A 26,501-nucleotide genomic window follows, 5' to 3' on the forward strand; every position below is an offset into this window, starting at 1 on the left:
TGTTCGTAAGAAAAATTTGATAGAAAAATAGGACGATATTATAGGACCATACATTTTGCAAAGGCAACCCATTTTCTCAACAAAATTACAATGTAACCCAGATGGAAAAGAGGAGGACAGATTGCAAAAGAGTTTTTTAGCAAAAATGGCTTCCACTTTGAAGCGTCTAAGAATAGTGAGCAATATTTACACATTTACAACCCTATGGAATCGCCCAGATATGTCATCCAAATCAATAACTTCATCTCTGTTTTCTTTTTCCATTCTAATATTCTTCAGCTCCTTATTCAGTTCAGCAATTTGCTGCTGTATCCTCTCCCCTCTATCAGGTAACTTGGAGATCATTTCCTGAAAAATTGAAAGACGAAGTGACATAGATGCTCGCTACCAGACTTTAATAGAAGCACAGGTTATTAATGATTTCCTAAGTTAGACTATAATATAAGTATCAGCCAATACCTTGTTTCCAAACATATGAGAAAGCCGTCTGATTTTCTCCTTGATATCAGATTCTGTAGGACCAATCCTAGTAGGTACAGACTTATCCTGTAATTTCACATCCTTCGGCTTAAAAGCATACTGCCCCCTGGAAGAACCACATCTACGAAGTCAAATTAAAAACCGAGCGATAGATTTGCAATTAGTAGTTGAAGTTTTTATGAGTCATACGCATCAACAGCACGTTCGACTGATGAGTGCGAGGATGAGTTTCCCACGAATGTCGTCCTACTTGCACTGCACCCAGGTAGAAAAGAAGAACTCTTAACAGATGATGGTTACAACACGCAAAAAGGTAAGCAATGACATTGGTAACAAACATTGCAAGTCATATTTTTTTTTTAATTATAAGCACAATCAGCAAAAAGAAACAAGGTTGCATACCTGAAAGAGTCATCAAGAAAAAGAAAAGGAGAATCATGAAAACAAAAGTAGAACAACTAGAGCTGTTGCAAATTAGAAAAGAAGATAACAATGAAGACAAATAATCGTTTCTTGCTTGGATCGCTTTGTTGCTAATACTATTTGAAGCTTAAGTTTCTTTAAAATTGCAGAACTTCAGCCATGAGAAGCGATGAGTTTTAATAGCATCAATTCAAAGTCTCACTCGAAGTCCTAGTATGTCTCAAGTTGTGCTTCCAATGGTGTGTTGAGTTAAGAAGCCATTACAACTGATCTTAAGAAGACACAGCCGTTCTTCAACTATTGGTTTTGTGAGTCCTTGTATGCTTCAACTAAACAGCCATTCCCCCCTGAAAATGACTGTTCCTACTTTCCATAATACTATAATCTTATGTTTTCTTTCATTGTTCCTTGGATGAGGACTATATGTGCACGTGTGTAGTGAGGCAGGGGGGGTTGAAGCTAATAGCCCGTTTGACCAAGCTGCAAAAATTAGCTTATTTTGAGAAGTGCTTTTTTTCAAAAGTGTTTTTCTCAAAAGTACTTTTGGTAAAAGCAGTTTGCTTTTGGCTAATTAGTTTGAAAAGCACTTCTGAGCAGCAATTAGTGTTTGGCCAAGCTTTAAAAAACTGCTTCTAAGTGTATTTTTCTCAAAAAAGTGCTTTTGGAGAGAAGTTACTTTTTTCTGCTTCTGCTTCTCCTCAAACGAACTTTTTTTCCTTCCAAAAGCTTGGCCAAACACCTCAATTTTTGGCCAAAAGTGCTTTTGGCAAAAAAAAAAAAACACTTTTGGCCAAAAAGAAGCTTGGCCAAACAAGCTATAAGTAGGATTCCACATTTCATGTGTGGTGAGGCAAGGGGGGCAATGAAGCTGAGTAAGATTCCACATACTTCCTCTGTCCTTTTTATGTTCGACTAACATGCAGTTTAAGCTACCCGTTGGAATTGTGTATCATCAGTACAAGAGAAAGAATATAGTAATAATATACATAACGTTTGATAATAGAAATATGAAAGTTCAAAACTTTATTAGTTAAACGAAGCTGGAGTACAAGTGTCAACTCATCTAATTTTCTATGTGAACTCGGACATAGATATCTTAAGTTTAGAAAGGAAATTTACATATTTTGAAATTCATAAATACAATAAAACACATATTACAGTTATAAGTATTTTAATATGTTTGAAAAAGTAAATTACGAATAAAAAAACTAGTTTGACTCCCCCAATAGTATATTGCTAGTCCGTTTAGGATGAGTAGAATATAAAATAGTATCATCTGCGAAATAGTGTCAAACACTTGAACTTACATTTTCACTTCGTCCTCATCTTCGACTGGTGGCTCAGGCGCTGCCTTTGAGAAAAGCAAACTGTGGCTGCTAACTCCAGCTATACCCAGCGTCTCCAAAAACGTTACATGGACCTTCAAAGCTCCTTCCCTGCAGCAAAATGAGCATCATTGTAAAAACTAGTTGACAACAAAAGCCCCAATTGGCTTGTGAAAATAATCATAAACTATTGCTGATTTTAAGAGGCACAAGCCCTGAGAAACAATCTGAATCTTATCAAAGCTCATTAGGAGAACAATCACTTAAAATTACATGAGATATAAACACATATTACATTTTGTGCTCGTGATCATGCTCTTCATTCAACTGTTGTTGAGTATTTGATATGTCAAAACCACCCTTAGGAAGGCTAAAAAGTTCCCTAAGATCCTGAAAAGTTAACCATACAAACCAATCAGAGCAGTTAATATCGGTAGCTATATAAACCAAATATAAATTTTAGAATTTCCACCTAAGCGTATACCTGTTGACTGAAATAACGGATTTGTTCTTTGTGCTCAGTTGCTGTTTTGAACAATCCACCTTTGTATACCTGTACCAGAGTATTAGATGATGAAAACACTGATGTAAAACTCATCTTCCTTGAAATGTGCATTACAGAGGAGCAAAATAATAAAACCATATTGCCTTTGCTCTTGGTCTTGGAAGTAACTTGAATATTGCAAATGGTTGAAAGTCAAGAATAAATGAAATAACTTAAAGAATACTTGAATACTGTACATAACGAATAATTACTTATTTTATACATAGACTAGAAGTTGTATAAGCGCAAGCCCAATTTTTGTGAACAACCAATTTCAATAAGAATTTCTCTTTTCTTCTCTCATTTCACACACATGACAAAGCAGATATTTGATTTTAGAGTTCTTAATGACACAAGGACCATGCAATAAGCTACAGAGACTATAATGTTAGCCTACACTCCACCAGAATAGGCATTAGTGTAGTAACATCAGAGAAGGCTTACTATACTTCTCAAGATAGCCAACCATAATAAGCACTTAGCGGTTGATGCATTAAATACTTAGGGTCACAACTATTAAAGATCACTCATTCATCATTAGCCAATTGTATCTTTACCACAACTCAATCAAGCATAAATACAAAATATGCACCTGTTTCCTATAAATTTTCTCTTCAACTGTGCCACAAGTCATCAATCTATAAACAACAACGTCCTTCGTCTGCCCAATTCTGTAGGCGCGATCAACACTTTGGCTATCCGTGCTGCAAGTTGGAAGTAAATGGCTATTATCTAATCCCTAACAGAAATTTCAGAGTATGGGAAGAACAGAAAGCACTTAGATGGCGATCATAGGCCTGATACAATAATTAGTAGCAGAATATGGAGTAACATTGCCATTCAAACAATACGCATCGGATTTTAACAAATAATAACACAAGTAGAGGAAAGATATCAAGTGTCACTTGGTTCATCAATGTGGTCAAATGAGATCTACTATTGGTAAATGCTCATCTGATGTGACTACATCCTCACCTTATCCTGAATGTCTGGGGGTGGGATTGTAGCCCTATTCTTCGGAATTTGGTTTTTAGAAACTACTTTCTATCCCCTGCTTGTCCCATGGTATCACCAGTCCTAAGAAAACTTTATATAATTTTTAATTATAAATACTGTGACTTACAATCTATATAGATTCTAAATGTGTAAATTTTATTTTTTAAAGTAAGCAAATCGATGTCCAAATTGAGATTGAATAGAATGGTTTGACCCTCTACTCCGAACCCCATCATTCTTTTCGTAATAGGAGTATTAGATCTACTACCATTAACACAATTAAAAAGTCAAATTTTAATCTTAGATTTTCCCAGACAAACACATTTATCTAATAGGGCATGGAGGCAGCAACACATTTTGAAATGAAACTGAAGTATGTACACTTATTTCTAAGAAAACGCATATGAAAAGAAGTGCAGCCAAATCACAATCAAAATCCAGCAGTAAAAAAAAAATACCTAGTATTTACCATAAAGATAGCATAAAGTTCAACTACAAGATCTTGTACAAAACACAGAAGACACTAGGAACATTGTCATAAACAAGAAGCTTTATCATCTGCATGTAGCCTTTTAGTAACGTCTGGTAGTACGATCCAAGCTTTTCCTTGGAGAATATTCCGATTTATGTGTAGCATAAGCGAGACATAGTAATTTCTGGGTTATACTCTTACTAAAAATGAAGGCACATGATGACCTTATTCTTCACCTAAAGTAATACTTTACATCTAAGCAATGAATTATTTTCCCTTGATTAAGAATAAATATAAAAAACAAACAAAATAGATTATGGCATCACCTCATAAACAATCTAGATAACGAAAAAAGCCATTCTTAATGGTGCCTTTTTTGACGAACATGGTTATGGGTACTGATATAAGTTTTGAGGATCTAAAGAAAGAGGACCAGGAAGTTAGTAGAAGTTTGAGGACTCTAAAACATTAAATTCTCTGGGTAGTCTAAAACATTTATTTTATCAACTACAAGATAATTAGACACCACATGTCAGTCATCTATAAACTCTAAGAAGATAATAAAAAGTCATTCTAAGAGTGTACCTTGGATTCCATGCTGGATCAACCACAATCACTCGATCTGCTTTTGTGAGTGTAAGACCTAGACCGCCAACTTGAGAAGTTAAAAGAAATATTGGAGCACCGCGACCCTCTTGGAAATCCTACAAAATTGGCATAGAAAATCAGAATGTAAAATTTTATGGAGGATTAATATCAACTCAAGACATAGGAGAAGACAAACATTAACAATCTTCAATCTGTCAGTAGCTTTGGTGGTTCCATCTATCCTCATGAACTGGAAACCATTGGATATTAAAGCATCCTGGGGCAAATTAAGTGATTGAGTACAGATTAGAGCAACAAAAATTAAGAAGTGATGCAAAAAGATGCGCAAGTATTAACTTATGCATGCCATGTGAAAAACCAAGATATGAACATGACAACAACCTGGAGTAGATTAAGCATCTTGCGTGTTTGAGAAAAGATAAGCACATTGTGCCCACCAGGAATCAAATTGTCCTGTATGAAGAAGCATTTTAATTATAAGACAAGCTATTGCCAAAATAGATAGAACATCACTTCTGCTGTTGACATCTCACCAACAAAGCCAGTATAAAAGCTATCTTGCAGGAAACATCATGTGTCACTTCATCGTCAAGTTTCTCAGTGACATTTGCCATTTGCATAACCAATCTCTCTGCCACAGCACGGTCATCCTTGTTTGATGTTGAATCCATCTCTTCCAGAACTTCTGCTGCTGCTCTCTTTGTTAGTAGCAGTGGATGGTCACATATTTTCTTCAAGATCTGTTCCATATAAATTGAGTCTCATATCAGATTTGACAAACATATTATGAATATGTCTGCAAGGCTAAGAAATAAAAGAAACAAGCTTGCTTTGAACCAGACAACGGAATGAACAACAAAGTACAAAGGTAGATCAACAACAACTCAGTAACATCCCATAAGTGGGGTCTGGGGAGGGTAGTGTGTACGCTAAGGGTGGCAAGTGGACCGGTTAGGCCCGGGCCCGGCCCAGGACAGCGAGCCCATATGGGTAGTGGGCCTAAACGGGCCTACCGTTTAAGCCCGAGACCAGGGGCTTGAGGCCCAAGTGGCCCGGTTCATTGAAGAAGCCATTAGGTTCGAGACCGTTTGGGCCCGGGCCCGGGTCCTAAACGGGCTCAAACGGACCCAACGGTTACTTTTTAAAGAAAAAAAATTCCAAAAATTTGATTTGAGACATTCGTATTTAAGATTTTAAGTTGATTTGAGACAATTTATGTTATTTTAATTATTAGACGTATTATGCTTAATGTTTTAGTTTGTTAGATTAATTTGAAGTATTATGTTGAAGGCATTGAACTTTAATTTGAAGTATTAAATGTAAACTTTAATTTGTAACTTTGATACCGAGTTCATCTTAATATATATATATATATATATATATATACACACACACACGCACGTCAATGTTATATCGAAATTCGAATATAAGCTATATAATTTACAAGAAATTGCCTTAAATAAAAAAGAAGCCAGGCCCACACATGTATATATATAAGCAATTTATATAGTATATATGTATATTATAGATATACTATATATATAAAAGCTATATAATTTAGAAGAAATTGACTTAGATAAAAAAAATTTAAAAAAAAAAAAAAGCAGGCCCACTTCGGCCCACATATATATATATATATATATACACACACACACACACATGCATACAAGCAATGTATAAAGTATATATATATTTATAGATATAGATTATATATATATATATATATATATATATATACACATATAAGTAATTTATATAGTATATATGTATATTATAGATATAGTATATATAATATATATAAGCTATATAATTTACAAGAAATTGTCTTAGATAAAAAAAATTTAAAAAAAAGTCAGGCCCACATATATATATAAATGTATGTATATATATACATATATATATATATATATACACACACATACATATAAGCAATGTATAAAGCATATATATATTTATAGATATAGATTATATATAATATTATATATAAGCTATATAATTAAAAATAGTCAAGGCCCACTTAGGCTCGTTTAGGACCGGGCCCGGCCCACATAGCCCGGGACCATTAGTTCGTGGTCCTGGTCTGGTTACACCCAAAAGCCCACGAAGCCCGGGACCGTTTAAGTCTGGCCCACTAAGAACCGGACCGTTTAGGCTCAGCCCGCGAGGCATGTTTAGGACAGGGACCGAACCGTTTGCCACCCTTAGTGTACGCAGACCTTACCCCCACCCGAGGGGGTAGAGAGGCTATTTCCGAAAGACCCTCAGCTCAAGACGACGAAAAGAAACACTATATCAGTACCATCAACAGAAAAATCAAGAAACAATTACAGCAACATAAGAACCAAAAAATAGATGACAAGCAATAACAATACGTGCCCGAACCATCTCAGCCTCGCCTCCCACATCTTGGCATCCATAGGAGCCACACTAACCTTCTCCCGAATATCTCTATTCTGAATCTTATCCATCCTAGTGTGCCCGAACATCCACCTCAACATCCTCATTTCTGCTACTTTCATCTTCTGGGTATGTTTTTTCTTAACTGGCCAATACTCAGCCCCATACAACATGGCTGGTCTAATCTCCATTTCATCCACCCCGCCCCTATACGGTGTGTGACATCCTCGTCGATCTCCCTATCCCCATGGATAACCGACCCAAGGTACTTGAAACTGCCTCACTTCCATGCATATTTCCCTCGGCTCGCGCTTAACTTGCACTCTAGGTATTCCGTCTTAGTCCTGCTCAACTTGAAACCCTTAAACTCAAGGGCATGTCTCCAAACCTCCAGCCTCTCGTTGACGCCACCATGCGTCTCATATATCAGCATTATGTCGTCAGCGAATAACATACACCAAGGCACCTTCCCTTGAATATGGCGTGTCAGTGCGTCCATCACCAAGGCAAATAAGAACGGGCTAAGCGCAGATCATTGGTGTAACCCCATAACAATCGGAAAAAGCTCCGAGTCGCACCCTACTGTCCTAACCCGAGTCTTAGCTCCATCATACATGTCCTTACTCGCCCTTATGTAGGCAACCAGCACACCTTTAGCCTCCATGCATCTCCAAAGAACCTCTCTAGGGACCTTGTCATACGCTTTCTCCAGCAGTGTTATCAAAGGCGTGCTTAAGCCCCGACGCGAGGCTCAAAACGTGTTGACCGCTTCGCGTCGCTTAGCGGGCGCTTCAGTATTATCATCAAGGCTCTAAGGCATACTTTTCCTTGCCAATGAGCGTTATCTTGAAGAGGTGACACTAAACAATTGATATTTCACTTTATCGTAAATTTTCTTTAATTTCTTTATCTATATATTTGGTATTCATGCTTATAGATGTTAATCTTGGACTACACATATATTTGTAGTTTTTCTCCATTTGCATCTTTTCTCATAAAAGCCCTCGCTTTTTTGTGCTTTGCCCTTAAGGCCCCAATAGACTTTAGAGCTTTTTTGCGCTTTTCGCCTTTGATAACACTTTTCTCCAAGTCAATAAACACCATGTGTAGGTCCTGCTTCCTATCCCTTTACTGTTCCACCAACCTCCTAATAAGGCGGATAGCTTCCGTAGTCGACCGCCCCAGCATGAACCCAAATTGGTTGTCAAATATAGACACTGTCCTCCTCACCCTCGCTTCCACCACCCTCTCCCAAACTTTCATGGTATAACTTAGCAACTTGATACCCCTTTAGTTGTTACAACTCTTAATATCACCTTTATTCTTATACGGCACCACCGTGTGCCACCTCCACTCATCCAGCCTCCTCTTCGTCCTGAAAATAACATTAAACAGCCCAGTCATCCACTCTAAGCCTGCTCTGCCTACACACCTCCAAAATTCAACCGGGACTTCGTCTGGCTTGGTAGCTCTACCCCTACTCATCTTACGCATAGCCCCATGATCTCCTCGACATTAATGAGCCTACAATACCCAAAGTCTCGGAAACTCTCAGAGTGCCCCAATTCACCTAGCACAATGTCTCGATCCCCCTCTTCGTTCAGAAGTCTATGAAAGTAAGTCAATCATCTCCATTTAATCTGAGCCTCTCCCATCAATACTCTACCGTCCTCGTCTCTGATGCACCTTACTTGGTCCAGATCACGACCCTTCCTCTCTCTCGCCTTGGCTAGCCGAAATAATTTCTTCTCTCCGCCTTTGTGACCGTCAACTTTGCCTCCTTCCTAGCTACCGTATACCCCTCTTTGTTCGCTCTCCTCTCCTCTCCTCCTCGCATGTGCTCCCTACTAACTTCAGGTATGCCGCATTCTTCGCTTCCACTTTACGTTGAACCACTTCATTCCACCACCAGCCACCTTTGTGCCTGCCGAAGTAACTCTTGGATACCCCTAGCACCTCTCTCGGCATCCCTAATACAGTCCACCGTCGTCATCCACATAGCGCTCGCGTCCCCACTACTCCTCCACCTTAGTCAAGGCTCCCCACCTGATCCTCGGTCGTTCTCGTACAATCCTCTTCTTCCTCTTTACCCTGATACTGACGTCCATCACCAAGAGCCTATGTTGCGTCGCAAAAGCCTCACTCGCAATAACCTTGCAATCCTTGTACAGCGCCACAGAGCCCTCTATCACACCTCCTTAGGAGAAGATAGTCAATCTGAGAGGTAGATCGACGCCATCATTTTTGAAAGATAGGGAAGTTACGTGTAGACTTTCAAATAACGGGTTATGTGCTCAAACCCAATATAAGGGAGGCGATCAGTATTTAACACTATACAAATAAAATGTGATGACTATGGATGACCAGCAAAGGAAAACCAAAATAAATTAAGAGACAATGCCAGAAGTGATGAAAACATCCATGCACAACACTTAGTAATTATGCAAAAGGTATATTTGAGTAGGGAGGATTCCATGATTGAAATCAAGATAGGTCGATAGCAAGGACAAAGTATGTACCCCTATAATAGGTACAAACAGAATGTGAAAACGTGGGAAAGGACTAAGTACGAACCAAATGTGAAAAGCAAAAAAAAAAAACAGAATCTTAAGAGATATATGAAGTCGCTATCTAATATTGATAATGCTTGTCTTCATTGCTAGGGAAGAATATAATAGGTTTTTACTTGCTAGAGCTACACAAACAACATTCAAGATGCATCAATGCTACAAGAATGTACATTGTTTATAATTTAGTTCGATTCATAAGACAAAGTTAAGTTTAAGAACAAGCCCAGTAGTGCCCAAGTAATAGATACAAATATACATGCAGGTGAAAGGAAGAGAGATACCTAGAGAAGAAAGAAAAAAGATAACAATGGAAAAGGTAAGTGATTCGGAGCTTTGAGATTCATGCATTACAAATTGGGAATTGCCTAATGAAACTGGAGTAGGGATATAAACAACCATAACAATTGTTAGGGACGAAATGACGCTTCAACAAACTTTTTGGAAGCCTCAATTTCAAGTTTCCTAAATGTTAGGGAGACAAGATCAGTAGTTCTCTGTCTCTATCTATTGATAAAGGATAGAGTAACTAGTCTAACCTGCCTTTTCATTTTGCTTTTGTATTCCAGCTATGAATTTCGAACACAAAATCTTGCTTCTAAAAGAGGATTAAAGGTATATGCGTCCCCAACCAATATTTCAAATTAGAGTTGTTGCCTAACAGCTCAGCTGTGTTTCTGGTGGTTTGGCAGCTGAGTCTACTTTATCTGGTGTTTCAAGGTCATACAAGTATTCATTTGCGTAGCATTCTTTATAAGCAATAGTGACAGATGATGTACATAGAGCAAATTCCAAATGGAAGTATTGCTACTGATCATGTTGAATATATCCAGTAAAAACTAGTGAAATAACCAAAGAGAATAGGCATGGAAGAAAGTCCATCTGAACATTACAGTAAGTGCAGCCAGTGGGGAGCTATCAAAGGCTGAGAGGACAATCTCACTCTTCAAGAAAGCTGTGTAGAGTTGCCGCTGGACAATGCAGTAAGGTATAACATTAGGAAAAACTCCAAATAATTTACCAGAAAGAAAATGCTAACAGCACAAGTTACTTTAAGAGACAAATTAATGAAAAACTGTACAAGTGATGGAAACAAACTTGTACCTGACAATTTGTCAATTTAAGCCACACAATAATCTCATTTTTCTTGGAAAGTTTTGCGCCGGCCGAGGATTCATCGGAAAATACCTCACTCTTGAGACGTCGCAGAAAATATGGTTGAATGTGTTCCCTCAATTCCTATACAACACACAATAACAAATTTTTAGTGGGAATAAGCATCTGCTACAAGCCAATAATCCCACATGGATTTCGAAAACAGAGACATAACCAAAAAATTTAATTTTTTAATAGATCACAATAGCATAAATTGACCCATACCAGAAAATTACACGATTTATAAACCATATAGAGCAATATTAATCTTAAATATATACATATTAATATAAACATCCTTCCAATGCATATTCTCATACATAGTGACAGCTAGAATCATGTTTCTCTTTGCCTCGTGATGGGTATATTCTTTTCAGTTTCCGTTCATGGATAAAAATCAAGTACCCATATGATTTCAAGCTCTGGTATTTCTTGGAGAACCAAAACATTTGATTAGTTGTCATTTTATTCGTGAAAAATCCAGTCTAGACTCATCTTGATCAATGTATTTAGTTCAAATGAAGGCAGAAACGTTCACCAAGGCGCTTCAAGGTCTGAGAAACAAGCATAAATGTGGCAAGCTTAAGACCAATATGTTCCAGCTTTTAAGGGAGTGTCAAATCCAGATTAGTTGTACAGAATCATGCAGAGCAGAACATTGTAAAATCTTTTGTATTACTTAGGTGAAATTATAGGATCCTTGTACAACAGATACTCTTTTATATCCAAAAGCGATGAATATTAATATTGAATCACTCTGCCTTGACTGACCAGTTTAGCTATTAAGCTAAGAACTGAGAAGAACGTTGGATCGAGTTTCTATATCAGATGTACATTCATCTAACGTAGTGTAAATTCAAGCTTGGGAAACCTGGCAACCAACCATCTCAGACAAACCGCCTTCGCTGAGTTGCATGTTATATCGCTTAATCACTTCACAACTTAAGGCGATTAACAAAGAACAGAAGCACAATATTCTGGCCAATGTCACAGTGTTACCTGACCCAGGAAACCCCAACTTGACAGCTTCCAAAATACAACTCTAAAGCTTGAGAAGGCAAATGACAATCAACTATACGTGTAATAAAAAGCACTACTACTCCAAATCCCAAAGCATATCCATGGCTTATATTGTGAAGAACAGAATGCAGGATATCTACATTTTCTATCTAGCTTTATCATTTTTCTGATTTTGCTCAGAGGAGAGAGAGAGAGAATGAAAAAAATGAATTCAATTTACTGCTATAGCTTTGTCAAAAAAGACTCAAGACCCGTTTGTTCATAAGTTTTTTTTTCAAAAAATGTGTTTGTCCATGAAATTTTAAAAGTTTTTTGGAAATTTTTCGAAAACGGGTTTTTCAAAAACCAAAAAGTGATTTTTACCACTTTTCCAAAATTTTTGGGAAAAAACTTTTTACCCCACTCAAAAAATTGAAGCATTTTTCCAAGTGAAATGCATGTCCAAACACAGTGGGCGTTTGGACATAAGAATTGTAAAATTCCAAAAAAAAAAGAAAAAAAGTTTCAAGTGAAAATGGAATTTGAAAATTAGAGTAGTGTTTGGACATGAATATAATTTTGGGTTGTTTTTGAAGTTTTATGAGTTGATCTGAGTAAAAATTTGGAAAAACAGCTTTTTGGAGTTTTTCAAATTTTCGAAAAATTACAAAATGCATCTTCAAGTGAAAATTGAAAATTTTATGACCAAACGTTGATTTCGAAAAAAAGTGGAAAACTTCTTATGTCCAAACGGGCTCATAATTTCAAATTCCAAACATCATTTTTCAACGTAACTCCAAATACTACTTTTTTTCAAACATTATAATTTTTATGTCCAAACGCCTACTTAATGTATTTACTATACCTGTTAATCGGGTCGGGACAGACCAATGACAGCCCGGTACGCTAGGGGGTGGGACGGGTTGGGGAGAGTTTGGCGCGGGAGGCGGGGTTGGGAACCGGTTACCCACTACCGGGTTTTTACCGGACTACAACCCGGTTACCATTGATTTTTTTTTTAAAAAAAAAACTTTTTGACCGTTGCCAACGGTCAAATTCAAAACGGCCATTTTTGCAAATTTGGCCACTTCAGCCTACCCCCTTAAGAAAATAGCCCCCCATCCCTAATAATTGATAAATTACAATTTTAACCTTTTAAAAACTATAAATAGCCTCCCCTTCTTCATTTTTTCTCACAATTTGCTCTCTTCTTTTACTTTAATTCTCTCCCAATTTCCTCTTGATTATTGAATTGCTTATTGCTCTCAAGTTCTCAATTAATTAATATTTCAAGTTTATCAATTATTTACGGTAGCCACTACAATATTACAATTATCTATACTACATTAAAAGCACGAAGGCCTTTAGCGAAATGTCGTTCGCCTTTTTTGCCCTTTAAGAATAAATTTCACACTAGACAAAAGTGTAATTTAAGCTTCTTTCCAAATTTTTAGGAATTTAACTTTACTAAAATTTTAGTACATTCCATGTTTTGAACTCCTATGAAATTAGTCCTAACATATAGGACTCACACAAGAATGGAAACAAAATATTTATGACGAAAAGAAAACTTAGAATCACCAAGATTACAATTTGCTTCATCGGCCAATAAAATACCATTTTTATGTCCATAGTTTGGTAGAAAATGTTATTGAACTTATAGACAAATTTTATTCTAACCGAATTGTCATCATCTCTTTTCTAAGTATTTCAACAAACGATAATTTTTTATAGCAAAATATCCTTAGCGAAATATCGTTTGCCTTTTTTTACCTTTTAAAAATAACTTTCACATTGGACAAAATAGTTATTAAATTATTTCTCTAAAATTTAGAAATTTAAAATCAACTAAAAAATTTGCACTGATTAATTCCTTTTATATATGAACTTTTATGCAATAGTCATAATATATAGGGCTCACGCATGCTATAAGCATGAAGAACAAAAACAAAATATTTTCATTTATGCGAAAAATAAAACTTAAGGCTCAGCAAGATGCAATTTGCTTTGTTAACCAATGAAAGAAGAAAGTTATCATTGGTGTCCTAATTTTAATATAAAAAAAAAACATATTCAACTTATAGACAAAATCTATTCTTAACGAACTGTCATCATCTTTTTAGTTATTTCAACAAACGATTTTTGATATTTCTATATAATTATTTGTTGTAAAATAGTAAGCCCACATTAGTAATTTTTAGATATTTTCACTTATCCAATTTTTTTTATGAGCTATAAGCCAACATCTTTATTCCCAAAAGACCAAAATATTTAATTTTTAAATTTATTTTATTTGAGAAATCTTATTATTTGTTTACTTAGGTCACAAATATATCAATAATTTTCATAAAATATTCTCTCAGAAGTCCTCATAAATCACAATTATGTATTTGAGGACTTCTATGGCCAAGATTTCTTCGCGATCAACATTCATCTTTTTAGTAGCTTATAGTTTAATTTGTTTAACTTTTATTTTACAAGCCAATCACATTATTTAATAATATTTTGTATTTTTTAAAATAATATATTCATTTGTATTGGGTACACGCGCAAAGCGCATACCCTAAGACTAGTCAAGTGAAGTGTGGTTATCATTTTTGTTAGGTTCAAGTTAAATCATGCCCCGTGCTTCTAGAGTGCGCTCACACGTTTGGGAACAGTTTGAGGTGGTAGAAAAAAATGAAGAAGTTCGCAAAGTTCAGTGCAAGAACTGTGGTCTAGTCTTTAATGTTCGTCGAAAAAGGGAGGGCACAGCTGGTTTAAGGAGGCATATCAAGGGTTGTCTTGAGTGTCCTCCATCAATTCGTATTTTAAGTTGATTTGAGACAATTTGTGTTATTTTGAATTTGTTAGACTTATTTAAGCTTAATGTGTTAGTGTATTAGACAAGTTAATTTGAAGTATCATTATGCAATGAAAATATGAAATGAAAGTCTTTGAAGTTTGATCCTTACATATTGGTCTTATTAAATAATTTTATGTAGCCACTTAATTTCAATTTTCAAATTTAAAACTTTAAATTTTAAAGTTTAAAAGTTTAATTTTTCGCCTTAAAATACTTAATTTATTATTTAAAAGTTTGCAAACATTGAGTAACAATTACATTGAACAAGGAAACATAATACACTAAAAAAAATTAAACCCGGTCCGGTCCGGACCCGATAAACCCGAACCCGGACGGGCCCACCAAAACCCGGAATATCCCAGCCCACTACCAGCCCGGAACCCCAACCCACTAACCAGCTCGGAACAATAACTGGACGGGCTGGTTTTTTTCGTGTCCAGCCTGGACCAGCCCGTCCGGTTAACACCTACAGTATTTACTGCTAAGAGCAACACCAATATTTATTCTAGAGTGAGAGGAAAGTTGTCAGAATACATGAATTGTCCATGATCAACAATAACAACTACAATGGATGGAAAGATATCACAACATAATCTAAATGGTGTAGATATTTATCCTTGCAAAGAAGAAGATAATCAAGAAACATAAGAACACAGAAGAAGCTAGCATATGTAGAGTATAAATATTGGTTTAGCAATCACCTTTGCAACTGCTGAGCCAATACGCTTGTCTCTGTCATAAGCATTTTTATCATTTCCACGAAGAATGGGATGCTCATATTTCTCTTTGAACCTTTAATAGAAGTAGCTTCATGTCATTTGAGCCCAATGTTTCAATATAAGCAGATTGTATTTGAACATGTCAGTATACCATTGTTTGTCACCCAGCAGCCCAGGGCAGCAGAAGTTGAATAGAGCCCATAACTCCTATTTGGGTAAGGATGGGGTAGGAATAAAGGAAAAGAGAGCAAAACACATTATTAACTTGCTTCTATGATTTCAACTGACATCATAGCGTGATAGACATAAAAAAAAGGTAATAGTATATACACCTTGAGGTTGTTTTGAAGAGGTGTGCCACTTATAATGATACGATGAGCACAAGGAATCTCGTGCAAACTTTTAGCCCTCTGTGTACTGGGATTCTTTATGAGATGCCCCTGATATTTCAAAAACTCAAACTTTAAGAGGCTTATACATTCACAATTATAAACTTGTAATAAAACCGCAAGGATATATATATTTGCCATCCATGCATATACTATTTCTTTTCAAAAGAAGTCAATCAACAAAAATCAAAGCTTTAAGGCAAATAATTGAGATGCTAAACAATTTAAATCGAATTTAACACCTCCTAATACTCAAAGGGAGATCATGGCATATTTAAATAAGGCCTATTATCTTGCTGCTCCAGCAGCAGTTATGGATGTTCAAGCAACTAAGATATATCAGCACCCTTCCCAAGTTATTAAGCCTAGGAAGCTGATCATATCATGTTTCCCCGGGGCTATGATCATGCACCAACCAGGCTTATAATTTCAGATGGCCTGAGTGTTGAGCCACATCAGGTATGTAATCTACCAAATAAAAAGTCCTTTTGCACATAGCATAAGAGTTAAATTTCCCTATAATCAAATATGTCTTTTCCTAAAAATGTGATAAAAAGGGATGATGTTTTACTTCTGGATTGAACTAAGGTTTCTTAATGCACAATATCTGTTCAACAACACCTAAATGGAAGTAGTATCTCAATTATGCTAATTAATTGAAACAAAATGACAATTGCCATGCATTGACATTAGAAACAGTTAAATGGTAATCAAGAAGTACCTCATCAAGAATCATATAATCCCATGTCAACTCCTCATCTTTGTCAAGGAAATACTGATCACCACATAAAGACTTTACATTATTTCTAACAATGTCGTATGTTGTGAGGAGAATGCCTTTGTCCTGCATAAATGAAACATAAATATCAAGTAGGGAAGAAGTAACCATAAGTTAAACCATGCCAGAAAACACAACTTAATATAACTCAACTTATGAAAGTCCATTGTACATTAGATATCCAACAGTTACAAATCAAGTCAAAAGTTCCAAACATGCACCCACATATAAAATGCATGAATCTGTGTCAATAACTCGTCTTGATACTAAAAGTTATTGTTGAGTTGTGTCCCATATCGGTGAGTTATGGGTATCTTGGTCTCCTTATATGGTCTTGGGCAATCCTCACCTCACAAGCTAGCTTTTGGGGTTGAGTTAGGCCCAAGGTCCATTCTTATCATGGTATCAGAGCTAGGGTTTTTAGTCCCTGCTCCATCTCATTTTTCTTCCTTTAATTAAAAGACTAGAAGAACCAGATCCTCCTTGGTCGACTCTTCAGTTTTCTCTATTTCTTCCTATTTCTCTTGTTTTGTAGTTACTCTCATTCACTTTCAGCAGTTCCTGTGTAATAAATACAACAATGGGAGATGATAAAGCAGTTGAAAATCAAATTACTGGAAAGTCGATTTTTTCCTCTTCACCATCTCCAACAATTACTACTGTTAAGTTGAATGGAAGTGGAAATTATACCTCTTAGGCAGCTTCTGTACAACTGTGGTTTATAGGTCAAGGATATGAAGATCATTTGATCAAGAATTATACAGAGATTGGAGCATCTGATAGACCAACTTGGGTTAAAATAGATGCTCAATTATGCAGTCTTCTATGGATCTCTCTTGACAGTAAGTTACTTAATCTTTTTAAGTCATGTAAGACATGTTGCAGGGTTTGGAACAAGGCCAAAACCTTGTATACAAATGACATACAGCTTATTTACAAGGTAGTCTCAGACATTGTCCACCTGCAACAGAATCAACAAGATCTTGGTCAGGTAGAATCTTTAAAGGATCAATTTGATTCTCTTATGCCTTTTACTGACAAGTTGGATGTTCAGGAGAGACAGAGAGACAGATTTTTTATGGTTCTAGCCTTGATTGGATTAAAATCTTATCTCTCCTCAGTTCGAGACCAGATTCTTGCTAGCGCATCTGTTCCTACCTTGGAGGAAGTATCTGCCAGATTGTTGCGCATCACATCTACACCGGAGGTAAACTCATATGATACTTCTATAATGGCTGTACAAACTAGCACTTTTCAAAATGGACCCAGAAAAGGAAAAGGGAAAAGCATTCTATTTACCATTTTTCTTCTCTTCTTCTTTCACATGGTATCAGAGTCAGGCCCATCACAATTTATTGTTACCGATGTTGGACCCCCATTTATATTGTCTACGCTCCAGTTGCAGGCCTGGGCGTGAGGGGAGGGGGGGTGTTGAGTTGTGTCCCACATCGGTGGGTTATGGGTATCTTGGTCTCCTTATATGGTCTTGGGTAATCCTCACCTCACAAGCTAGCTTTTGGGGTTTAGTTAGGCTCAATGTCCATATCTTATTATGGTATCAGAGCCAGACCCATCCCAATTTATTGTTACCGATGTTGGACCCCCATTTATATTGTCCACGCTCCAGTTGCAAGCCTGGGCGTGAGGGGGGAGGTGTTGAGTTGTGTCCTACATCGGTGGGTTATGGGTATCTTGGTCTCCTTATATGGTATTGGACAATCCTCACCTCACAAACTAGCTTTTGGGGTTGAGTTAGGCCCAAGGTCCATTCTTATCAGTTATAATCTAATTGAAAATGAGAGGAAGAGAGAATTAAAGCCCATGCAAGTAGTAGACTTCTTTTCTCTTTTTTGCATGCAGTCCCAATGAACTACATTACAATTAAGATATTTCTATCTGCTCAAACAGTTGATGGAACGTTAAGCGTGGAATGGAATCCTTATTTTATATAGTTCCAGTACGAAACAGACTAAACATGATGAACTAGCAAATTTTTACTGAGTAAAGAAGATGAAACCTGAAGAACATATTCAAGCTCATAATTCCGGAGTTTTGCACTAGTCGCAAAATATCTGCACCAAGAAAGTACCATGAACACTTCTCTTTTCATACTACCAGTTGAAGTCACATTTGAAATCAATAAGACAAAAACATTAAAGCAAGACGCCTTACTCCCTTATTTTCTGAGAAAGCCCTACAGCAGTTAATTCCTTGATCCAATGGGGCAACAAAGTTTTGGGAGCTACAATCAACACCCTCTTTATCAACTTTGAATAAAACAATCCAGCTAAGTAGCCACATATCTAAAACATTGCATAAGTAGAAAAAGTTACTTCAGAATTATTTTGTGAACATTATACTTTTGAAGATGGAAGAAATACAAAATTAAGACATTGACTTTTACCTGCATGGTCTTCCCCAAACCCATGTCATCGCCTAAAATACCACCCTTACCCAGACAGTGAAGAGACCAAAGCCACTTCAAACCATCACGCTGGTGAGGATACAGCATTTTGGCAACTTTACCAGGTAACCCGTAATTGAACTTTGGTCCACTGAGAGTGTAAGTGTGATCCTCCTCTGAAACAAAATCACGTGAATCAAAGTCATCTGAATGTTTACGCTCAAGTCTAGCCTTCCTGTTATGTCTTCCCACTTGAGTAATAGCACTCTTGTCACCAACGACCACACAATCACCATCACTATCATTACTGTCTCCTTCCAGAAATTTGTAGGCAGATAAAGAGTTTTTCATGGGCTGTGATTTTCCAACCATCTTAACTTCTTTTCTCTTTGGTGCTTCAACTGAAGACCTTGTATCATTCAACTTCCGGACAACATAGTCATTCTTAGATTCACCCCCCAAATCGATCTCCTTCAGAGACTCCTTGTGAATTTCTCCTCTAATCCTAGACTCCTTGATTGTATCATATGAGGAACCAGCACTTTGGTAATCCGGAATTTCATCCTTCTTAGTCAAATCACTGGGCTTCGGTGCCCTCTTTTTCTCAATAGACAAAATCTCAAGTCTCGAACTTAAATCATTCAGGATATCCCTTATTTCACTCCCAGAACTACCATGTTCATTCTGAACTGCATTTTTCGCCTGGGGAGGAGGTGAATCAAAATCTGTTATCTCGAGAAATCCAGACTCTTCATTGTCCTTTAGCTTCAGTTCCTCACTGTCATTGTTATCCTCTGAAATTTTGCAAAGGCGGCGACGGCCTTTGATCTTTATCTTCATTATTTTCTCCTCTTCTGTCAGACAACACACTCATCCACATCAATGGTATAATCAGACGTGCACATATAATGCTCTGCCTACAGCAAATCATAATTTTGGCACACGAGCATATTATTTCTCAAAGGAACAAACATTACCTTCATTAGATGTTTTCTCATAATCTTTCTGGCCTTTCTGAGATTGTTCACAATTTTCATACACATCTTTGGACTGTTCCATATCCACTGCAACATCGTTTACTGATTAACATCGAGGCAGAAACATACTGGAAATCACTCGAGATTAACAGGGAGAGGGATATAAAGATAAGTCTTAGTTTATCTACCAGAAAGTGAAGAACTGTTATCATCAATTTTAGATAGTAGTGGGTCCGCTTTGGTTCCACTCTTGGGTTGATCAATTTCTTTTTCCACTTAAAAAAATTCAGATGTTCAAAAAAAAAAAGTTAAGTGACAGAACAAGAAAAGCATGTAACAGAGATAAGAAAGCACATAATCGTATTTTCAGCAAAAAAAAACGAGTTTGAGAGACACTAGTAATTACCAGAACTAGACGAGCTATCAAGATTACCGATTTCAGAGCAGTGAGAATCAAAAGAATCCACGGGTGGTTCACTTAATTGCTCTTGAATTTCATTCTTGGGTTCATCGTCAATCTCCTTTTCCCCTACACAACCATTTCAGTTAAAAGGTAATTATAGGAAATTATTTAATGAGCATTCATTGATAACTTAGAATAAATGATAAACAACTTGCTAAGATAGGTTCAATTTTTACTGATGGTGTAAAAATAATCAATTACCCCATAAATGTATAATACTTAAATCATTTGATAAATGGTAAATAAATTGCTATAACAAGGTAATTTACATTGAGGTGTCAAAAAATTATTAGGCTGTAAGTGTAAATATAAATATTTACCGATTCCACAACACTGATAATCGAAAGAATCCTCGGGTTGATCACTTAATTCCTCTTGAATTTCATGCTTGGATTCATCAATCTCATTTTCCCCTGCACAATATTTTAAGGAAAACAGGTAAAAATAGAGATTCAAAAAGGGCGTTTTAGCTCCTGTTTTTTACCCCAAAAAAAAAAAGCAATCAAAATTAGGAACCGCGTCGTTTTAACAATGAAAGAAAGGATAGTATGGCAGAAGAATACCAAAAGGAGAAGATTTAGCAGAATCTGGACCGAAATCAGCAACGGCAGAGAAATTAGGAATGGCGTCGTTCTCAAAAGCACTAATATTGTTAATCTTCGATTGATCATCAGTCTCCTCTGCCTCTCCTATACCATTTGAAGAGCATGGAACTATACCCACTCAAAACAAAAAGTTTTTGAAGAGAATATAAATTCCGGCGAAATTTTTTCGCCTCAATAGAAGAACAAGACTACATAGGTAAAACAATACCAGAAGGAGAAGATTTTGTAGCAGAATCGGGACTGAAATCAGCAATCCGGGAGAAATTAGGTACGCTGTCGTCTCCTATGTCATTCGAAGAAAATCGAACTATACCCACACAAAATAATCAGCTTTTGAAGAAAAACAAACTTCGCCTCAACGAAAAAATAAGACTATATAGGTAAAAGAAATACCAGGAGGAGAAGATTTTGTATCAGAATAGGGACTAAAATCGGCAATCCCGGAGAAACTAGGAACGCCATCGTCTCCTATATTATCATTTGAAGAGAATCGAAGTATACCACACAAAAAAAAAAAAAAAAAACAATCAGCTTCAAAAATTCAACAGAAGGAAGAAAATCGACTTAGCAGAAAAAGAAGCGAATATATGTATAAAAGAAATACCAGGAGAAGGAGAAGAATCAGGTTCAGAATCTGTGATTGCAGAGAAAGTGGGAACGGCATCATTTTGATTGAAACGTCGCCTAGCTTCCAATTTTGTCAAATCATCTACATTAAACAAAAAGCATCAAATAATGAGTAGCCGGTTCAAGGAAATTAGAATATAGAAGATAAATAAACAAGGAGAAAGTACCAGGAGGGGGTTTAGAATGAGAAGCGGAAAGGTTAATCAGAATCTGAGTATGGCGTTGGTTAAGGCTTCGAGGTTGCTGCTGTTGCGGCGGCTTAGCCATTTCTGAGTAATAGAGAGAGTATAGTGATGGTGGTGAAGCAGTAAGTTTTTTGCAGAACAATGGAGAAAATGCTCTTTGGGCTTCTGCTTCGTTGCCTTTTATTCCCGCTTTCGGCTCAACAATTTGAAATTCAAAAACCCCTTTGCTATTGCTATAAAACCTAAGTAGTCCTTTAAGGAGTCGTTTGGTTTAGAGACATTTTATGCTAGGACTGTAATGCGGACGATTAGTAATGTAAGAATTATAATGAAGGATTATTTATGTTGATATATCACAAATGGTATATAAGGAATAATATAGAATATATATATGTTTGTTTACAAAAAACAAAGTAAAAGTTTGTTTATTTTTTAGTTTTGTCATTTTAGTATAACACTTCATAAATTCATATTAGGTGTGGATATGTTAAATGAGTATTAATGTGATACTTTAGATATGTGAAGTCCTATTGGGATAAGTGTGGGTAGAAATAGTTGTTTTGGAATCAAGACGGAGAGTGAGGTGCATAAGATTCGATAAAATCGACGAAGTTTATGAAAGGTCTCTATTCCAGCATTATTTCGTAAAAGTCTATTAGGAATTTGAGGAAACTTAAAACATGAAAGTTGTAGTCCTTTGAAGTATCTTTCCAGTGATACATTGTGTAGCCAGAACGGATCTTCCTGCAAAAAAGTTATGCGCATTTTACTGGATAATGCGCAATCTGCGCAATCTGTGCGTTCAGCTAACACGTGCGAGGCAGCGCACTTATGGCAGTGCCACTGCCCTTGCTGTGCGTTCAGGTGCGGGGTTGGGCCCATAGTTGCGTGGACGCACACCTGGAGGATCATTTTATAAGCCCTAACTCGTCCCCTACACCCCAAAACAAGAAACTTTACTCTAGAAAAGGAATTTCTCAAGAACCCAACTTCCTCCAAGGTAAGTTCTAATTATGATTCTAAATTAATTTCAATTCTCTAACACCTTGTTAATAAGGATAAACCTTCAAATCATTAGATATTCGATTCAGACATCATTGTTGAGAAAAAAAAAACCTGGAACTTGAATTCAAAGAGGATTGAACTTCAAAAAGGTAATGTTTCAACTCCATAATCATTTATAGTTTTGAATTTATGAGTTCTTGGGAGAATAATAAATGGGTATGATAAAGAAAATCATATGAACTAAGCTAGGGTTTTGGGTTATTGATATAAGATTGTTGTAAACATTTGGGTGATGAGAAATGTGACGACCCAGCTGGTCGTCTTAAGAATTTACGCTCTGATCCCCTATTAACTGTTTTTCCCGAGTTTATTTCTGCTATTTTGATTTGTCAGAATGTTCAGTTTTGAATTTCGGAGAATTTTGGGACACTTAGTCCCTAAATGAGAGCTTAAGTGTTGGAAAGTTGATCGCAGTCAGAACAGTGTGAAGACAGCCTCGGAATGGAAATTCGATGGTTCTATTAGCTTCGTTGGGTGATTTCGGGCCTAAGGACGTGTTCGGATTGTGTTTTGGAGGTCTGTAGCTAATTTAGCCTTGAAATACCGAAAGGTCGAATTTTGAAGTTTCTGGTTCGATAGTGAGATTTTGATCCGAGGGTCGGAATAGAATTCCGAAAGTTGGAGTAGCTCTGTAGTGTTTAATGGAACGTGTGTGCAAAATTTCAGGTCATTCGGACGAGGTTTGATAGACTTTTTGATCGAAAGCGTATTTCTAGAGTTTTAGAGTTCTTAGGCTTGAATCCGTAGTTGATTCGTCGTTTCGATGTTGTTTTAGGTGTTTTAAGGATTGGTATAAGTTTGTACAGTGATATTAGACTTATTGGTGCCTTTGGTTGAGGTCCCGAGGGCCTCTGGATGATTTCGGATGGTTGACGGAAGGATTTTGGAGTTTGGAGTTGCAACTTCAGCTGGTTTTCTGTCATAACTGCACCTGTGGTTTGGGCCCCGCAGGTGCGGAGCCGCAGAAGCGGCGGAGAGATGCAGAAGTGGAAAATGGAGAAGCCAGTAGGGACCGCAGAAGCGGGAGCTTCACCGCAGAAGCGGCCCCGCATCTGCGAAGGGTTAACTGCAGATGCGGAAGATGGGCTTAAGTGAGAAGTCGCAGATGCGACCATTGTTCCGCAAAAGCGGGACCGCAGATGCGGTAACAACTGGGCAGAAATATGAAATTTCGAGGGTTTAGTTTCAAAAGTTGGAAATTCGATTTGGAGCTCGAGAGAGGGCGATTTTGGGAGGAAATTGAAGAGGAGATCAGTGGTTAACAATTCTTTAATCCTTTCTAGTTATATTCCATCAATCTATAGTTAATTTCATCATTTAATTTCGGATTGGAGATGAAAATTGGGGAAAAGTTGGAAGAAAGTTCTTAGACCTAGAATTCGACTTTTGATTGGGAATTTGACCTTAGATTTGGATAATTTTGGTATGCATGAACTCATGGGAGTATAAGGATTCTGAAAATATAAATTTTACCCGATTTCGAGACATGGGCCCGAGGGCGTTTTGGTCATTTTACCTAATTTCGCGTATTAGCTTAGAATTTTTTGTAGAATCAATTACTTGAAGTGTTATTTACATCATGAAATTGTATTGAATAGATTTGGGCTATTTGGAGTCGAGTACTCGTGGCAAGAGCGTGATTTCGGATTGATTATTGAGCCGGTTCGAGGTAAGTGGCTTGCCTAACCTTGTGTGGGGACTTTCCCCTTAGGATTGGTATTGTGATAATTGAAATGCCTTGTACGTGAGGTGACGAGTGCGTACTTGTGCTAATTGTTGAAAATCCAGTTTCCATTAAGTAACTTTCTTTATTGTGCTTTCCCTCTCTATTTATTCTACTTGCACTTTTAAACCTGTTGTTAGTTAGAGAAGCATGTCTAATTGACTTAATTGCTTTATTTGCTTTAACTGCCTTATTTGTATTACGTGAAACATGCTAGGTTAGAATTGTTTGTGTTACTTTGTTATGGAGTTGAGTTTATTTGAGTATTCCTTGTGTCATTGTTGTGTGTTTTACTTTGGGACTACGGGATGGCATCCCGGGAGATCCCTTGTACGCATTTATGATTTGAGTTGAAGTGCGTGATACCGAGAGATCCCCAGCACGTATATTGAGGATACCAAGAGATCTCTATCATCCATTGAGGATACCAAGAGATCCCTGGCATATATTGAGGATACCGAGAGATTCTCAGGATACCAAGAGATCCCTATCATACATTGAGGATACCAAGAGATCCTCGGGATACCAAGAGATCTCTAGCATATATTGAAGATACCGAGAGATCCTCGGGATATCAAGAGATCCCTAGCATACATTGATGATACCGAGAGATCCCCGGTTATTTCCTTGTGATTGTTTCGCCTCTGTTTCAGTTATTAAATTTCTTGTTTTCCTGTATTAAATTCGTATTGTTAGCTTTCAACTGTAGTGTTTATCTTATACTATCATACCTTATATTTTTATTTTATCTCAGTAAGGCCCTGACCTTCCTCGTCACTACCCGACCGAGGTTAGGCTTGGCACTTATTGAATACCGCTGTGGTGTACTCATGCCCTTTCTTCGCATGTTTTTCATGTGCAGATCTAGGTACTTACACTCTATCTTATCATTCTTAAGGCGAGGCGCTTCCGTAGAGACTTCGAGGTATACCTGCCGCGTCCGAAGATCGAGGAGTCCCTTTCTATCTTTCTATAATAGTATAGCCCTTCAGTATTACATTTCTAGAGTTAGAGCTTCTTATGTATCTCTTAGCTTGTGATTCATGGGTTTCGGGTTTTGGGAAAGTGTATTGGTTTTAAGAGTTAATATTGTGTATGCCGAGCAGCACTTTTAAACGTTGTTTTGTTACTCTATTTCTGTTTTAAATTGTTTTATTCCGCACTTTGGTTTATCGTCCGCAAATTAGGCTTACCTAGTCGTAGAGACTAGGTGCTGTCACGATGGTTCACGAATGGCGAACCGGGGTTGTGACAAGAAATGATGTTAGTTACCTCTATTTGGGATTGTAGAATCACCTAAAAGTAGTAGAATGAGAATTGGGTGAAGAAAATACCATTAATAAGGGCTATGAAGATTTATGTCCACCAAGTGTTTGATCAAATGCCTAAGACATGAGTATTATTGCTAATAATATAGAATCCCTTTGTCTTGTATTGCTATATATTAAAGTGAAAGGTTTTGTGAACGTTGTATTATGCTCAAGAGCATGAAGTTAAGGTATGTGGGGCTAACTCTCTACGTTTGGAAATGTTAATGATTTTTCCTACATTACATTTTTTTTTAAAACGTTACTAATTACCTTAGAAATATAACTAAGCTTAGTTCCTTGAATAGTTGCATAACTTCTGTTCTCTAGCTTCGTAATTCATTCATGATTTTCATTTCGAACGTTGTGAACTCAGTGCGTAATCAATATAGACTTGTGTTTGATACCTATGAGTCTTAGTCTAGATTACTCAACATGTCATAAACA

General features: G+C 36.9%; 1 protein-coding gene and 2 long non-coding RNA genes across 5 annotated transcripts; 2 read left to right on the forward strand and 1 right to left on the reverse strand.

The window, feature by feature from the left end:
• LOC104236578 (protein CHROMATIN REMODELING 24) lies at positions 1–22,188 on the reverse strand. 3 transcript variants are annotated; one of them, XM_009790529.2, is made up of 29 exons: positions 21,942–22,188; positions 21,752–21,856; positions 21,541–21,615; positions 21,356–21,454; positions 21,106–21,255; positions 20,863–20,955; positions 20,486–20,608; positions 20,268–20,354; positions 20,080–20,166; positions 19,103–19,956; positions 18,871–19,001; positions 18,716–18,770; positions 16,642–16,764; positions 15,864–15,971; positions 15,683–15,738; positions 15,514–15,604; positions 10,918–11,052; positions 10,707–10,784; positions 5,383–5,589; positions 5,231–5,302; positions 5,025–5,105; positions 4,826–4,944; positions 3,365–3,476; positions 2,713–2,781; positions 2,524–2,618; positions 2,211–2,339; positions 670–735; positions 460–586; positions 1–348 (listed from the first exon to the last, which is right to left on the reverse strand). In XM_009790529.2, the coding sequence occupies exons 1-29, from the start codon at positions 22,039–22,041 to the stop codon at positions 187–189; spliced, it is 3,789 nt and encodes a 1,262-aa protein (XP_009788831.1). In that variant the 5' UTR covers positions 22,042–22,188; the 3' UTR covers positions 1–186. The 3 variants fall into 3 exon arrangements, with proteins under 3 accessions (XP_009788831.1, XP_009788832.1, XP_009788833.1); XM_009790530.2 differs by having other exon boundaries at positions 21,106–21,231; positions 21,942–22,187; XM_009790531.2 differs by lacking the exon at positions 20,268–20,354 and having other exon boundaries at positions 21,942–22,186.
• Positions 344–1,648, forward strand: LOC138876898 (uncharacterized). Its single transcript, XR_011402204.1, has 2 exons — positions 344–793; positions 1,053–1,648. It is a non-coding gene; the product is annotated as an uncharacterized lncRNA (long non-coding RNA).
• LOC138876897 (uncharacterized) lies at positions 21,113–25,843 on the forward strand. The gene is made up of 3 exons (XR_011402203.1): positions 21,113–21,415; positions 24,623–24,693; positions 25,610–25,843. It is a non-coding gene; the product is annotated as an uncharacterized lncRNA (long non-coding RNA).
• Positions 25,844–26,501: the final 658 nt, after the last annotated feature.

Source organism: Nicotiana sylvestris, chromosome 9 (assembly GCF_000393655.2).
Source record: "Nicotiana sylvestris chromosome 9, ASM39365v2, whole genome shotgun sequence".
NCBI classification, from domain to species: domain Eukaryota; kingdom Viridiplantae; phylum Streptophyta; class Magnoliopsida; order Solanales; family Solanaceae; genus Nicotiana; species Nicotiana sylvestris.

Bases quoted from the DNA above. Each gene is read 5' to 3' on its own strand.
- LOC104236578 (XM_009790529.2), bottom strand. From the start codon at position 22,041: ATGGCTAAGCCGCCGCAACAGCAGCAACCTCGAAGCCTTAACCAACGC. The intron at 21,455-21,540 runs GTATTTCTTTTA...GTGTGGGTATAG, and splicing joins TACAAAATCTTCTCCTCCTG to TTCGATTTTCTTCGAATGAC. The intron at 349-459 runs GTATTGGCTGAT...TCAATTTTTCAG, and splicing joins CTCATATGTTTGGAAACAAG to GAAATGATCTCCAAGTTACC.